Genomic DNA, 17,012 nt, shown 5'->3' with positions numbered 1-17,012 from the left:
AATTTAACGACAAAAACAGAACTCTCCAAATTATTCAATCGTTTCGCGTTGCAACGCTTTATAATTTTTAGGTTTTAAAATCGTCAAAAGATGCATATAATGGCTATATTAGACCATGGTAAATGTTCAGTATTACTGTTTCCTCACAAATATCATAACTAAAACGAAAATTTGCGAATCTGAAACAACTTTTTTCAATTTTGTCAATTTACCAAAGCGTGATAAGATACCTTTAAGAGTATCAAGATGAAATATCAGAAATATAGTTTTGCAACACTGCTACAGAGAGAAGTATCTTACAAATAATATCAATTAAAGTGTTAAACGGACATTATAAATTCAAATTGTTGCATATCGTTACTTTAATAAACCAATTTTCCAGCTGTATCATCGGACCTTTGGTACACTATACTCATAAAAAAGTAAGACAATAGTAATTGCATTAAATTGTACTCTGACAAAAACTCATTCAATACAAATTAACGGAGGTACATGTTTATCCATTAAATAAATTGATGTTTATGTATAATTTATTTCGTGATATTTTGCAGTTACATGCAGTTGGGATCAAACGGGCTCATATGAATTTACTAGAATAAGTAATTTTATAACATAGGAAGCCAGCAAGTGATTCCCAACTGCATTATCAGGTTACTTGTTCAGATGCGAGTAGTTTTGTAACATGTTGCACAGCTAAATATCAACACTGAAAATCGTTCCGATTGCAATACACCAGGAGAAGTATAAAATTCGCCGTATTCTTACATAAAATCGAGAATCATATAATTTCTAGTCGTCACAAATTATCAGCAAACAAAACGACAAAAACATAATAAATGCACAACATTGAGAAACAATCACAAAGAAAACATCCTTTCGAAAATAGAATAATAATCAGACAGATGTTTTGCTTTATTTTTTTTAAAGAAAATATGCGTATTTGTAAATAAAAGCTAGTAGGAATAGTAGGAATAGGTCAAGCAATGAAAACAGAGCCCCTTGCTTTCAATAAGTATTTTTAAGTTATAAGATTGGCCTTTGTTGGGTGGCCGTATGAGGTTCAGGCAGTGTAAAGTTTTCGATCCAATATCCATTTTATGAACTTATTCAAGTATTTTATCAAAAGATGATATGCTTTATATCAAAGTAATAACAACCATAAGTATAGCTTTATTTATTTTGTTACTTTTAATTTATAAAAGTGATTATACGCTATTCTTCACAATTAATTGTATCATGAAAAATTAAGAACATGCTTTTAAGATGTAACAATTAAACTTGATATAATGATGTGCATTTATTCATATGTATCTGATAATTATATCTTAATATAATTTTGATTTAAACTTTAAGTTACGAACATACTCGTCACTCGTAGTTCTACAGCTGCAATTTTAATTATTAATTTACGTGTATGTATATGGGCTTCGTAAAAGTTAGGATACTTTACAAAATAAGCATATTACGCCTGTGCATTTTTACATCCACACACAACCCTTTGAAGTGTTTCGCTATTCGGGATTTTCGTAACTAAGAAGTTGTCTCCCATTCGGGTAGGTATCACGAGTATCCCGGGTAAAAAGCGGTCCGTCTAAAATGTGTATATGACTCATATCCGCGGATATGACCGAAAAGTGCGGATATGGACGAATATAAGCAATATCGACACTTTTCTGCAATGTTTATTTCAATGTTTAATGAAAAATACACAATATGTATTAAATATGCAAGGTAAAATTATCTTATATTTGATTGTTACTATAGATTATAGTTTTTTGGTACGTAAAAATATGCACGTTATTTTATTTATTCAAATAAACACAGAATATCGTAGTGCTACATTTAAATGTTTCAAGAATGATTATAACCATTATAGTTGCGCTGTTATTGAAAAGCAATGTATGTCCCGGTAAAATGTAAGATTTTTCGTTAATATTTCAACAGTTCATATCCAATATCCCGATAAGTAAAAATACGAAGCCTATATGTTTAAGATTAATAATACAGCTGTTACATTCACTTTAAAAACATTAAGATTAATATTACAGCTGTTACATTCACTTTACCCGGAATACTCGTGATACCTACCCGAATGGGAAACAACTTCTTAGTTACGAAAAGACCGAATTGGTACATCAATGCTGATAATTCTGATTTAAATCTGTTTTGGGGCAGGGTTAATTAACCGGCAGAAGCGAACAAATGGAATAAATATAGGACATTAGGAATACAATCAATGCATGCAATTCGTTCTTTTCATGACAAGCCTGCTTAAGATCTTAAGATAAACTTCCATGCGCATGCACATCCACATATACCAACACACACATACTCTTACATACATGCACACACATACTCCCACCATAAGCATACACATTATTCAAACAAATTATTATTTATTTCACATATTGATTTATAATGCTTTGAATAATTTGTGATAAAAAGGAGATAAAAATGGATTTCTACCTTTTCTATAAAAAAATAATTTGATTGCACAATAATACGTATTAAGATTTCTTCATGAAAAGCAATAATCCTGGATATACGTAAATACAGAAATATAAGTAAACATTCAAATTAATATAGAATCATAAAAAATATTGTATCTAAGTTTCACAAACTTGATAACCTATGAATCAATCTAGTTTATACAACTGATCGTGAAAGGTGATATTGTTTTTAACAAGCAAATGCAAAATTCATAACCAGTAAAAGGCAGCAATAAAGTAATTTGGGCACTTGTCCAGTCAATACATGCATTACCAACACAGTCATTCGATGATTATCCAATCTGGATAAAAGTAATCCGGATATGCAAATTGACTACTAAGGTAAGATCCATTAATTGCCTTCTGTTTAGAAATGATAGTTTTCCCTCCCGCCAGCCAGGCCGCCCACCAGCCAAAAGAACCTGTTGTTACTATGGTATGGTCGCACAAACTCAAAACGGCCATATCAACAGCGGCAGGGTTATCCTCGACAAACGCCATTTTCCACTTGTTGGTGAAGATTGAAAAGTTACGTTTTACCCACTTTATGCCGTCAGAACAAAATACGAATATTATGTCTTCTCCAAACATTTTAGTGCACAGTTGTATTGCGTGAATAATATAGTCCTTCGAAACAGGATAATGACCGAATTTAATTTTCGATTCCAGGAGGAAGTCTCCTCTTCGAATGTGTACACCGATGTATGTGCGGTTTTTAAATATTGATGTGTCGTTAAACATTGAAGCGATGTCAAGTTTAATTTGTTTGGCCTTAGACAGTATACTTGTAACAAAAGTAAATTCCTTTCTGATATGTTTGTCAATATTATAAAAATATTTCCAGGACAATAGGTATCCGATAACATTAATATCCTCTTTATTACTGAACATGGTAAGTCTTTCGTCAAAAGCACAGCATCGCATTTCATCCACATGTTTGGCATTGAGCGGTATTGGACAGAAAGATACCATCTTGTTGGAAAGTTGAAACGATGATAACAGGTCATCACCGCCATCTAAATGATCTATAACAATATTGCTTAAATTCATCGTGTAAGCCAGTCCGAGGATGGAAGCGTACCCAAACATCTGATTTCCAAGTCGACCGTAAATAGCAATACTCAACGTTCCGTTCCGCATGGGTAAATGGTCACCGTATCGTGTGGACTGTATGCCGCTCTGCATGTGTACATTGCCTATATGACGTGTAGAAATAAAGTACACTAACATCTGCAGGATGGAAAGCACCAGGACGCCCAGACAGAGAGTTTTTCTTTTTGATGAACCTGTAATGAATATTTTAAACCATAAATTTTGATAGCCCCAAAAAGGATGTTCGCGTAAATTATAACGAATCAAACTAAATAATAAATAAATGAACCAGAAACTTACATATCCGTGCCATCGTATAAAGCTTTTTTGTAAATTTTCGTATTTGCCAAATATCCCGTATTTGCCTGCTTTTAAGCCGCCATGATTTGTTCACAAAATCACGACACACCGTTTTAAGCAACCTTAGACGCTATGCGCATAGACCATACAATTATATATCTGGCATTTGCATTGCGTTTTAAATCACGGTAAGCACACAAAAGGATTACATCACCAATTTATTGTATCGCCATGTGTCATTACAATCTTACTGAATAATAGTGAGTATATTATATTACCATAGTATGGTGACATAGAACTGTCGTACGAGTACCACATTAGTTTCGCGATTATAATTGCTTTGAACAGTTATGTGTCGAGCTACTTACATACTTGTTGCGTAAGGTCTCATGCAATTTTACAGACGTGAATTGTATCATGAAAAATATATGCTGACGTAAATCTTATCACGTTAATATTCACGTCAACATAAACACGATATTATTTCCGTTACTAGTTAAAAGTCAGTTATGTTTGTGTTTGTGGTTAAAGTTGAAAATAAGCAATAAAAACATATTTGTTCTTTCTAAAACTCAGTCGATATGTATGCCAAAAATCAACGTATACCTCCTCCAGGTAATGGTTGATTTTCAAAACACCATTTAAAAAAAAGATATCACAATAAACAACAAAATAGAGAAGTCAAGTATTAATGAGATTAATAAAATTACTGCATTTGACCACCCCTAAAAGTCATCGTATACAAAGTGTTTGCCTTCATATAAGGTGGCCCAGGCAAGTCTCCTTACCGTGCTCATGTAACGTGCAAAATAATGCATTTGAACACGCTGTCGATAGTCATTCATCAAAGTAGTAAGTCGATACGTACACCGGGTTTAATATATTGATTACATTGAATAGAGCCGTGTCACAGATTCACATTATGTCATTATGTTTAACACTGAACGGTTGGATCATCTTTTGTTATTTATTAAAAACTGGCAAACCTGTCCCGTTGTGTGTTTAAGGCGCAGTATGATTCGTTGCGATAATATAAAACAAAGGTACTGAAAAGTCGCTGTAAACCGCGTATGACTTTGTATACATTTTAATTGTTTTACATCTTCATAAATTCAATAACATATCCTTATAAGACGACACCCCTATGAATGACATAAAAAATGATTTCAGTAAAGCCGGACGAATCCCTCTGTTCTTTGTAATTTTCTCTAAAATATACCGCGGGTTTAACGTTTAAAATATTCCCAATGGTCATGCTAGTTCGGCGTGAGTCGTTACAAGATCCAGCCAATTTTCTCTGATAGACTAAAGATATATTGGATTCGTACCGTTTAATCACTTGAACTGAAGGTAGCGGCGGCAAAAAAACTTACGATAAAAAGAACGAACGAACATATAATTTTAGAGGAACTGATCAGCGGAGACTTACAGTCTACTTCCAAAAAGGCTTGTAATTTTATATATTCGAAAACAAAATAGTAATACGGCCAATCTTGATAATAATGATCATAATAAACATCTTATTTTAACTTTTACCTTGGTTGACATTCCAATGTAAATTATTCAAACATGTTATAATTTGGACTGTTTTGTAATGGAATAAAGCATGGTCTAGCATGCCATGGAGCATAGCCTTTTGCAGATTGAGTCAAGTCTGGCGACGTGTCATAACCAAGCCAACTTTCGTCGTTTGACGGTCGCCACGGGAGTGGGGGGGGGGGGGGGCTCTTGTTCTCGTGTGCTGTGCGTACTCGTTGGCCTTGTACTCTATTAACGAAATGTTGATCATTCTTGTTTGTTCAAATGCCAGGAATCCTGCATTCTTTGTCCGCGTGAAGCATCCAGGTTTCGCAGCCGTAAAGTAGGAGTGAGACTACGTGGAACTTTTAGAGACTGTATGATTTAGAGATTGTCATAGCGTGGTTTTCGTCGTCCGTCCGTCCGTGCGTTAGACTTTTTCTTGTTTACGTGATAAAGTCCACAGTTTTCATCCGATTCTTTTCAAACTTGTTCAGTGTCTTTATATTAATGAGGACTCGAACCGTATCGAAAATGGGTTACATAAGAGCAAAAAGTCCAGAATTATCTCCCCTTGAATTTGAGAAAATTGTGAAATAAGGCTTGTTTACGCAATAAAGTCCACAGTTTTCATCCAATCATTTCCCAACTTGCACAGTGTCTTTATCTGAATGATGTGTCAAACCCTATCGAAAATGTCCAGAATTATCTCCCCTTGAATTTGAGAAAAAAGCTATGACATAAGCTCTTCAGGCCTTCGGCTAAGAAGAGCTAAAAATGAACTACGAACTTATGTCTTTCAAACAAACATGTAAAATGAACTTATAAATATTATAAGCGTTATAATATTCGTTCAGTGTCAATCATGAGAAGTCTGTGGTAAACTTGACCTGACAGAGACCCTGGATTACTACACCGATTGATATTATACCATGGAAACTGTACACGGGAACACGCAACAGCAGCTGTTTGAATAACAAAAAAATGACGTACCGGTATTTGATATAATACTGTTATACTTGACAGATCCGATATTGTCGAAAAACGACACCGATTATCAAGACAACGAAAGTCCGATTACCGCAAGCAACTCAATAATGCATTAACTGTTTGAACGGGCATTGGTCACAGCTTTAAGAAAGACCCATTTTCATTTTTATTTTCAAACTTTTAAAAGAACGCAGTATATGATCATGTAGCGCATTAATACAAGCGACGTATATACATAATGAAATACATAGTATTTAAAAAAAAAAGGGTAGATCTACCCATCTGTTGTTTTCGTTTTAGTTTGTTTCATCACGTGACTCTTTAATACAAAAAGAATACTGGGTACATAGGTAATGCGTATTGTGCAGTACTCGCGTTTTCATGAATGTTCGAATAAATAGAATGCTTTCTTCTACAACCATTATGAAGTTTATTTTTGAATGGTTTTGTAAAATACATCTTTATAAAATGTGATTTATCTGCTATGTTATTTGTAACACGAGAGTAAAGTGCTGTTTTCTAATATAGATATATAGGATCTGGCACGAGTTGTCATATCATACCATATTTTATTAAACGAGTTCAGGAATTTTGTTAGTAAGCGAGCCTTTGGACGAGTTTAATAAAATATGGTATGATATGACAACGAGTGTCAGATCTTTTTTATCACATGCTTTTAAATGAGCAAATTAAATAAATATTTACGCAAACATAATGATTAATCCCGAATGTTGTTTACATTTCGTGACGTCATTTGACGTTGCAACGTCATTTCAGCAAAATAACAAAATGCGATTGGTCAATAAACGAAAACTAAGCCAATGAAAACGCTTAAAAATGTTGTATTACACATGTGTAATAAAAAATATGTAATTGTTGTATTACATGGGAAACAGGGTATATCATGTGATAAAACTATATACTATTGATCAGGGGTTCCTTTCTTGATGTTAACCTTATTTTCTCAAATGTGTTAGCACTCCGAGTCTTTAACTTTGGGAAACACACCGCGACATTTTAGTTTCAGAGATGTATTTTGTTGCTTATAGGGTCTATAGTAACAATAATAATTTTAAGAAATTCAAATTAAAAACTTGGATAAAGTTGTGTTAACTTCAAAGAAAGACAAAAAAAAATCCTTTATGCATACCTTAACGTCATAAATAACAATCTACGTAAGTTAGCATTTTGCACATGTACGTTGAAATGTAAAGACATCCTGTGGTAAAATGTCTGCCTAAAGACAAACAGACAGATTGACAGACAGGCAAACAGACGGAGAGGCCTCCAAGGGAATTCAAGTATACCCTCCTTTATCTCGTATCACATATGTCATACATTGTGAATAAAATAAATGTGGTTTGCTAAAATGGATCTTTCAATATTTCAATATTAAGATTTTCTTAAGTTTTCTATATCTCACCCTGAACGCCGTGTCCTACTCCAAATCTGAGAAACTGACAGACGACAGTGGCGTCCACATCGTCCCAGTAATCATCGCAGACTGTGCCCCATTCCCCCGCGCCTGCTAGATACACCTCCACGCGGCCATATGTTGGGTCTCCCTCAATGTTTACAAGGCGCACATTCGTCAACTCTGATAATTAACATATTTATTCGATGTGATAATCAATCATTATGTAAACGCGTTGTTTGTGAAATCCAGTGTAACTTTTTTCCAAATATTATAAATTTCACATTTGGATTTATATCTTGCTAATTTGCATTTAAAAAAAAACAAACAAACAAAGATACAGAAAATGGCGTGTAAAGGACAAATGTCCTCAGATTATATTAAAATTGATAAAAAAATAGTTAAAAATCTAAAAATAAAATAAAATGATAATCAGTTATTAAATATTTAAAATAAATACAATAAAAATCGAAATTCGTATTTTGCAACACAAAACACTGACCCATAAATCGTGCCAAAACATCCACGGAACTAACTACGCTGATATCTAATAATTTTCCTACCCAGCTTCTTATCAAAGCATCTTGCGGATGCATCATAAGAACTCTTTCTGCACAGGCTCGCGTAGACCCCCTCCATCTCGCTGGAGCTGTTGAAGCCTGTATGGCGACACTGCAGCAGGCTATCCTCGTATCCGTCACAGCTGACCCGCGTGAACCAAAGCGGCCCCTCCACCTGCCCGTATCTAGCGCCCACCACCTCCAGCCCGTCCTCGAAGCCAATGGTTCGGTAGAAGACGCGCGCGTCCCGAGAATCCCAGAGCCAGTCGCAAATGGAGCCCCAGACCCTGTTGTACATGATCTCCACCCGGCTGGGCTTAGTCTCACCTCTGCCTAGCCGGTACTTGAGGCCATCTACAATAAAGAGGTCAATACAAATGATGAGCGCTCTGGGAAAACGGGGCTTTAACCATGTGCAGGCTAATCAGGGATAACATTTTCAGTTTTTATGTTGTTGTTTTTTGTTTAAAGAAAGTCTTTTTGAACGACAGTCCTGTCTAGGAGGAAAGTGTGGCATCTTACATGCCTGTACTGAATGCAAAGGCTAATCTGGATGTAAGACCATTTATGCACATACCTTAAGCCCTATTTTCCCGGAGCGAGGCGCAAATGATTTTTTTTTCATGAAGGTTGTATCTAAAATTTTCTCATTCCATTATCGATATGAATTCTCAATGTAGATATTAATTTACATGTTCTCATTCACCGTTTTTAGTGCATTCTCCGTGCAGATGTTACTTTCCTTTTTCAAATTGGAAGATATTCCTACATTCTCCAGGCAGATATTATTTTACATAACCTCATTCAAATATATTCCTGCATACTCCATTAAGATATTACTTTAAATTTCCTCACGTATTGATATTCCTGCGTTCTCTATGAAAATCGTATACTTATCATTTTTCTTTTAAAGATCTCCTCTATTCTTTATGAAGACATAACTTTACATTTTTCATTCAATGATAGTTTTGTAATCTTTACGAAGAAAGTAATTTAAATTTACTCATTCAAAGATCTTATACAGTATTGTTTCCAAGAAAGCATACATATTTACGAAGTGTATGGAGAAAAACTGTACACATCCTAAAACATAATTCAAAATGTATTTCTAATTAAAGCTGTTCGCATTTTCACATAAATGCTGCCTTCTTATTTGATAAGCCGCTCATGTTAACAGTGTTTTGTTTCCCGATGAACTCAATAAGTTTGCAAATTAACAAATACATATTAATGACCGCACTACTTTTTGTTTAACAGGTTGTCAGATCCTGAAATTGAACGACATTGCTTTTCATTAGTCAAAACTAAAATTACGTCATTGTTTGTATGGAAAATAACACCTGATTTATTCATAAACGCCGTCAACATGTATTCAAATAAGGCGTTATTTTCAAGACCCAACAGTTCTTAAACCGATGAACTGCAGAAAAATGCTTATCAATTCTTAAGTTTTAATTCAAAATCACACAATTTCTCACAATATAGTATACGTTATAAGGACGGCATTTGGTAATTACATTTCTAGGTTGGATCCAAGGAAAAAAAAACAAGTAGCCGAATTTCAGCGTAACGATGACGACCACATCATAAGCTTATTTGCTCTATAAATGAGTGTACATGCCGCTTTGTGTGTGAGGTTATGAAATAATGAACAACTACATAAGTATTATCACATATTTATTGGTATCAAAATTATTGTAATGAATTATCGCACAAACCACGTCTAAATAAAATATTTTCCATCTTGAATCAAATGATTAATTTCATTACTTTCATATCTGTTTTTATTTATTTTCATGAACTGGCAGTTAAGGTATACAATGTCAGAGCCTTCCACAAGAATGTTTGCAGACGCCCCGGTTCTTGACGGGATGGGTCTTGCGATGGGTAACCCTCTCCGCCCCCTCGCCCTCCCTTATTATTTTTTAGGCACGTACTTGTCAAATGATGTTGTAAAAAATAAATACACGTCGTGAAGTCACATATTGTTTCCATATAATTTCAATGGGTGAATATTCTTTTATTGTGTGCTTTTATTCCAATGTACATTTGTTCAGTCTAAAATACTGCATGTACGTCTGTATTTAGTAACAGCAGAGACTCTGGTAACAGCACATTGTCTGTTGCATTACGCACGCTTTCCATGGGTGGAACTTGACATTGCAGACGACAGCAACAATTTCGCGCTTTTATTAAATAACATGGTTAACATCATCATGATATACATGTATAGTGAATAATGTATACTGTAGACGTGTGCAACGGGAAAAGGACTGTTAAATGCAAATATCATCACGTGGAAAGAATATTCGATATGCACATCATACTATCTCTTATCAATGGATTATCTATTATCTCGTGTGGCGTTTACGGCGATTGCACGTTGTATTATTTGTTTTAAGTAAAACTTGTTAAGAAGGCTAGAACTTCAAAAAGTCTGGGAAGCATACACATTAATGTCTATCAAAATATCATTATTTTCCATATTTTTTTAAATAATATTTTAGTTGCACAGTGAAACAGACATGAAACTGCAATTGCTCATTTGAATAAAAAAACTACTCGTAATATATGTTTTCACAATAAGTAAAGTTGAACGTAGAAAATATTATTTGTTTCTATTTTTTCTGCTGATAATAAAAACCTTGTCTAAAAGGACAGTATTGTCACATTATAAGAATAATACTAACTTGTGTCACTGAAGCAAAACACCCCTGCACGCTCGGCATAGAAATCACAGCCTGTGGTGGCCTCCCACTTGTTGTATGTACAGTTGAGGAGCGAGGTCTCGTCACCACGACAACCCACATTGTCCACCAGGATCACGTTAGAAATGTTCTTCGGAGGTCTGTAGGCGTATCCACTTGAAGGTTTAAAACACTTGGTTTTCATGATGCTTTATATTATCTCACTATATTTTTAAATGATAATTGTTTAAATATTTAATACACCGAACATGATATGGAAAGCAGCGTAAAAAGTCATTAAAATTTAAGAAATATAAATAAACAAGAGATGTGTTTGTAAGAAACACTATGCCCCCTATTGCGCGGCTTTAAAATAAAATTTCAATATATAATTTGGCAGAATTAGAAATTATCTCCCTTTTATAGCTTATTACTTCCTTTGGATTGTATGTTTTGACTTTTTACCTTGAAGGATGACGTTGACCTTAAAATTTGTTTTTGATTATATCCTTTAAAAAAATATTACTTCCCTTGTGAAAATGATCTGTACCTGCAAAATGATATAAAATAGAAATTATCTCCCTTTAAAGCTTGTTACTTCCCTTGAATTTTGTTTTTTGACCTTTGACCTTGAAGGATGACCTTTCACCACTCGAAATGTGCGCTTCAATATTGCAAAAGTTATGGCCAATGTTTAAGTTTTCGGACGGATGGACTGACTGACGGACAGTTCAACTGCTATATGCCACCCTACCGGGGTATAGAAATATAACCTATCACTATTTGGTGAACTGTACTTCTTTTCTTAGCTGACAATACTTGGATAAATAGCAAGTACCATTTATGTTTCATGTAAAAAGGAAAGCATATCTATGGAAAACAGGACTTGGAGATTTTCTAAATACTTTCTACTTTTTTATTGTAATTTGTTTTATCTGGAAACAAATAATTTTCTGCATTTTCAAAAAACAATGGCATATATAGAACATCTAAGTGGAAAAATTAGTAACGCATTAAATAGTGAGCATGCCCTCTGACAGAAATACATGGGTTACAAATATGCTGCTCTTGTGCTAATATGCTAAGATCTGTGTCATGCGAAAATGAGCCTTATGTCATATGTGGCCGGATAGCCCAAGACATGCCTGAGCTCTGATCGGGAGCTACCCAATCTGCCAATAAGACCACAAAACATTGAAAGATTTAATAGTGGCCAGTGTTGCACGTTTGTGCAGGCTGGTTGGAGCTGGGCTGGCAATGTATGGCACATGGTACTATTTGGAATGATCGTTACTTCTGTGAATGCTAGCATGACATTGTCCAAAGCGGAATACAGGACATTTGTTAAGATAAATCACAAATTCCTCTGTGGTAATATCTGTTGTTTTTTTAATGTAATACCTGCATAGCCCATCTGCTTGCAGGCAACAAAAGCGTTCTTGTCAGTCCAGTTTTGGTTACACACAGAGCCCCAAATCCCGTCCACGTGCACCTCCACGTAACCATGGAAACTGTGCATGGACTTCCAATAATTTGGGTTGATACGCACCTGGAAACCTGCAGCGGGACAAAGAATAATAGTACAACAATGCCTGTTATGTGCACTTGTTTCACTTATGAAATTTATGAATTTTTAAACACTTTTTTATAACAAATTAAAAATGTATAGCAATATCCAAAAGAAATGTAATGGGAAAACCTCTATCCCACCTAAAACACATAGGTATATAATTATGCGTGAGTGCGCTAAATGCACAAGAGCTTTTGGTACAGGTACAACTTTGTTGCAAGAAATAAAGAACTTATTCATTCTTCTCTCCTGAGGAAATCAGAATGAAACTGAGAGAACAAACCAAATATTTGTTCTAATATAATATTTAAAAATAAATGCTTCAACACATGGGTTAGTAATGATAACACATTTGTATTTGAGACCATGGCGATCAATATTATCTTGAGACCATGACGATCGATATTATATTGTTACATGCATTGAATTCACATTTAATGGAGTTTCAAACACATTTAATCCAGAATGAAAATGCATACAATATATATAAAAGAAAATACTAGTACCGGTGTACTTTTCTCCACTTTCCAACCAATAAATAAATACAAACACTCTCTGCCTTTAAGCGAGCAATGTGCATTAGACGCTCTTTTCAGAAAGCTACATTAACTATTATAAGAACCTTTGAACATCTTTTTTGCATCCATGTTTGTTAATCCAGATGCCTACCTTTATCAACGATATTCTTTTGGCTGCAATATACGGATGCATATTTTCCTGCAAAACTCCATGGAACATTTTTTGAAAATGTTTTCACCGCCCTTACACTGCTTTGAATGCACGCCTGTTTACAAATATAAGAATCATTAAATGTTGTATATATAGAGAAATATTCGATTTTTAAGATAAACTTTTTCAATGATGATTATTATATTTCCAATAAATAATATACTTATTATGTTACGTAAATCTTCAAAAATGTTATTTTTACAATAACAATAGATCTTTAATAAAATGGTTTTTATGTATGTTTGATGCAGGCATTTTGAAAATAAATATGTCTTTTCATACCATTGGCAAACAAAAGAAATAAAAATAAAAACAAGTAAAAAATTCCAAATTAATAAAAAAAACACTTATGAAAGCATTGCATATCAAAAGACATCAGCTACAGGAAAGTATACCTATAGGGCTAGAGACATTCCCGAAAGCTGAGCCGGGACTGACATTCCCATCAATGAAGCCTAGGGACCGACAAACAACCCGGGCATCAAGTGAGTTGAAGCTGTCATCACAGACCGCATACCAGTCATTGTTGTGGTACACCAGAACCGCGCCCATGGAGGAGTTGTACTCGCCACTCAGTTTCACTAGTTGAAGAATACATCGTTTTGTGGGTAGGACGTGAATCTTTTGTACCTCATATAGATACGAGCCTTGCTCTGGGAAAACAGGGCTTAATGCATGTAAGTTAAGTGTCGTTCCAGATTAACATGTCCAGGCTCATCAGGGACAACACTTTTTGACGGGATGCTTCCCAAAAATCATATAAAGAGGTTAAGGTATTCATATACTAAAAGTTATTGGTATCCGAGAAACTCTTTAATTTAAGATATCTAAATTGCAGAATGCGAATCAAGATATTTTTACATCAAGAACAACACTTAACAACTATTAATGTTTTCTCTTCAGAATTATAAACAGGAATATGGACAACACAGCGAGAGACGTTCTCAAATTTTCATAGTATAGTTTTCTCAATGGAATCTTATAAAAGTCCTTCATATATGCGCATAGCAACTTATATAATACACTTTATACCAACATGACAGTCACTTTCCTATCACAGACAAGCACAAAATTGACATTGCCACCAAACACAGTTCATGTTTATAAGTGCAACACAGTGAAATATAATTTTCATTTCTTTTGCAAGAGTAAATTCGTCGAACATATTTGAATCCAATTAAATGTTCATGCTATGATTGCTTACATATATCATATTGTTGTTCTGATAATCCCTTGCCACTCTGGATAATTTAATTTATTTCCTGCTCATCACAAGTGTGAAATAGAGGATACTTGTTCATGTCAGTGTAAGATCTTTATTTCAGGAGTGATGATAGACAATTATATTTTCACGAGTGACGTCATTATACCAGCAAAATTCTCCATTTAAACTCTTTTAGTTTTACAATGTAAATAAACGGTGAAAAGCATAAAATAAAAATAAATTTTGTTGAAATCGGTGTAATGTCGATTTTAATTCACTCGTGATCATAGAAAATATATATAAAATTATTTATGATAATCTAAAAATAGAAAAAAGAGTTCCGAAAATTTGTTATTTTCACCGGTGAAAATAACAATTTGTTTATTTTTACTGCTGTTATTGCAGAAATATCATATTTTATCATTAGGTATAAAAGAAAAAGTATTTTTTGAATGATAAACAATGATAAAAAAGGACCAGTCCCTGGGAGAACTGGGCTTTTAACATGTGTGTAAAGTATCTGCCTAGATACAAGCCTATGCAGTCCCCACAGACTCATCTAGGACAACACTTTCTGCTGTTATGGATTATTTCGTTCAAATGATGTCTGTTGTAAAATAAAAATCCATTTTAACATCAAAAGTGTCCTCCCCGGACTGCACAGGCAAATCAGGGACAACACTTTACGCACATTAAACCTGTTTATTCTAGAGACTTGCTTAAATAAATTCAAAAAATAAAAATACAAGCGATATATGTGAAACAAATTTTTTTCCACTTACAATCGTTAACACACAGCACTCCAGCATTGTCCTTGTGTGATTTACACTTCCACCATCCCAGCGACCCGTCCACTATTCCGCTGTTAAACCCACGGTGTGGGCACTTGTCGAGACTGGCTTCAGTGCCTGCACACTTGAGATGGCTCATCAAGATTGGGCTGACCTTGCTCTCACCACAATAGCCTCCCTTGATGGCGTATCCATCATGGAAATTCTGCTGGCGGCAGAAAACCTTGGCGTCATAGTCGTCCCAGGATGCATCACAGACTGTTCCCCAAACTTTGTAGATCGATATTTCTACGATTCCCTCTGACGTGACGTTGGGATTCTTGTCGTTTACTATTCGGTAGTCAATTCCTGTACAGACACAAAAGAATTGTTGAATTTCCAAACTTTCATATGCAGATTCATTAGATATGAGAAATAAGTTTTAACTCCAGCATTGCAAAAGTTATTACTTATTAAAATACTAAACAATTGTTGCTATGCTTGCGTTTCAATAACTTTTTGTAAAACAAGAAACCGTTGGAGACTGGTGATGCTCCCCAAAGGTTTTTTTTGTCACAATACTGCACTATATATTCAGATAAAAGGAAACATCTTGAGGGCACAGTAGTTAGAGGGACAATAATTTTTTTATAGAAAATTTCAAAGGGCCATAAATCTGTGAAAATCATCCGACCAGAACCCGCTGATAATATGCACATCTCCTCTTGGTAGTGAAGCTTCCCATTGAGTTTCATTGAATTCTGGTCATTAGTTGCTGAGAAATAGCCCGGACAAGAATTGCACTATATGTACAGTTAATGGAAAATGTCAAAGGGACATAACTCAGTAAAAAAAATCATCCGACCAGAACTGGCTGATAATATGCACATCTCCTCTTGGTAGTGAAGCTTCCCATAAAGTTTCATTGAATTCCGGTCATTAATTGCTGAGAAATAGCCCGGACAAAAATTGTGCACGGACGGACGGACACACGGATGGATGGACAGACGAAGCGGCGACTATATGCTCCCCCCAAATTTTTTAGGGGAGCATAATGACAGTGTTCTGTAAAAAATCTGCTTGCTAAATTGAGTAGACATTATGATAATTCCATCACAGTAACACTAACAAATAAAGATCTTCGTACAGGATTCCATTGATTTAAAATCATGAAGGACCTGAACTCCAACAATCAACAAACTACAAATCCACACCATTCTCATTGTTACATAGGACAGCTGCATGCATTCGGCTTGAGCAATTTTTCTCGTCTAGTCGCTCTTTGAATACGGAGTTGTTTAGGGACGGTTCGTGACCTGTACATTTGACATCACTCATCCAGTACGGACCACGTCCCATCAAGGGAAAGAAATCATTGTCTGCCTGCGGGAATGCGATGCCATGCTGGTAGGTCAAATTGCGACAAAATACATGAAAACATAATTTTTATCCAGTACACACTAAAACAATTATTTCAATAACAGGTATTTAGGTAGGTATGTGTTAACAATATTAGCTTCAAAAAAGATCACAGAAAGCTCTTTCCATTGACTTTAAATCAGAGTCCTTATCTTTTTAATCAGACGTTAAAATTATTAGTTGAAACTCACCATGATAACCAACACGTATTGAAAGACAAATACTTGTAGGTTATGCTTCTATAAGAATGTGTTGCGGAATAAGATTAAT

At 34.7% G+C, this 17,012-nt stretch overlaps 3 protein-coding genes and 1 long non-coding RNA gene across 4 annotated transcripts; all 4 read right to left on the bottom strand.

Moving 5' to 3' along the window:
* Positions 1-238: 238 nt before the first annotated feature.
* Positions 239-3,715, bottom strand: LOC127834834 (galactoside alpha-(1,2)-fucosyltransferase 1-like). Its single transcript, XM_052360895.1, has one exon. It carries the CDS (start codon positions 3,672-3,674, stop codon positions 2,772-2,774), a length of 903 nt encoding a protein of 300 aa, XP_052216855.1. The 5' UTR covers positions 3,675-3,715; the 3' UTR covers positions 239-2,771.
* Positions 3,716-7,801: 4,086 nt separating this feature from the next.
* On the bottom strand, positions 7,802-11,255 carry LOC127835628 (neurotrypsin-like). The gene is made up of 3 exons (XM_052362064.1): positions 11,054-11,255; positions 8,367-8,717; positions 7,802-7,986 (listed from the first exon to the last, which is right to left on the bottom strand). The coding sequence occupies exons 1-3, from the start codon at positions 11,253-11,255 to the stop codon at positions 7,802-7,804; spliced, it is 738 nt and encodes a 245-aa protein (XP_052218024.1).
* Positions 11,256-12,473: 1,218 nt separating this feature from the next.
* LOC127834110 (uncharacterized) lies at positions 12,474-13,993 on the bottom strand. Its single transcript, XR_008027816.1, has 3 exons — positions 13,867-13,993; positions 13,290-13,404; positions 12,474-12,607 (listed from the first exon to the last, which is right to left on the bottom strand). It is a non-coding gene; the product is annotated as an uncharacterized LOC127834110 (long non-coding RNA).
* A 1,156-nt stretch (positions 13,994-15,149) lies between these two features.
* On the bottom strand, positions 15,150-16,748 carry LOC127835627 (neurotrypsin-like). Its single transcript, XM_052362063.1, has 3 exons — positions 16,538-16,748; positions 15,336-15,692; positions 15,150-15,160 (listed from the first exon to the last, which is right to left on the bottom strand). Exons 1-3 carry the CDS (start codon positions 16,680-16,682, stop codon positions 15,150-15,152), a joined length of 513 nt encoding a protein of 170 aa, XP_052218023.1. The 5' UTR covers positions 16,683-16,748.
* Positions 16,749-17,012: the final 264 nt, after the last annotated feature.

The sequence above is a fragment of the Dreissena polymorpha genome, chromosome 6, assembly GCF_020536995.1.
Source record: "Dreissena polymorpha isolate Duluth1 chromosome 6, UMN_Dpol_1.0, whole genome shotgun sequence".
In the NCBI taxonomy this organism is placed as follows: domain Eukaryota; kingdom Metazoa; phylum Mollusca; class Bivalvia; order Myida; family Dreissenidae; genus Dreissena; species Dreissena polymorpha.
Note: the sequence above shows the minus strand (reverse complement) of the source record. Positions and strands in the feature narration are given on the sequence as shown.

Bases quoted from the DNA above. Each gene is read 5' to 3' on its own strand.
- LOC127834834 (XM_052360895.1), bottom strand. From the start codon at position 3,674: ATGCAGAGCGGCATACAGTCCACACGATACGGTGACCATTTACCCATG.
- LOC127835628 (XM_052362064.1), bottom strand. From the start codon at position 11,255: ATGAAAACCAAGTGTTTTAAACCTTCAAGTGGATACGCCTACAGACCT. The intron at 8,718-11,053 runs GTTAGTATTATT...TCTTTATTGTAG, and splicing joins GTTTTGCTTCAGTGACACAA to ATGGCCTCAAGTACCGGCTA. The intron at 7,987-8,366 runs GTAGGAAAATTA...GTTAATTATCAG, and splicing joins ATGCTTTGATAAGAAGCTGG to AGTTGACGAATGTGCGCCTT.
- LOC127835627 (XM_052362063.1), bottom strand. From the start codon at position 16,682: ATGGGACGTGGTCCGTACTGGATGAGTGATGTCAAATGTACAGGTCAC. The intron at 15,693-16,537 runs GTGTGGATTTGT...GTGTCTGTACAG, and splicing joins CCTATGTAACAATGAGAATG to GAATTGACTACCGAATAGTA.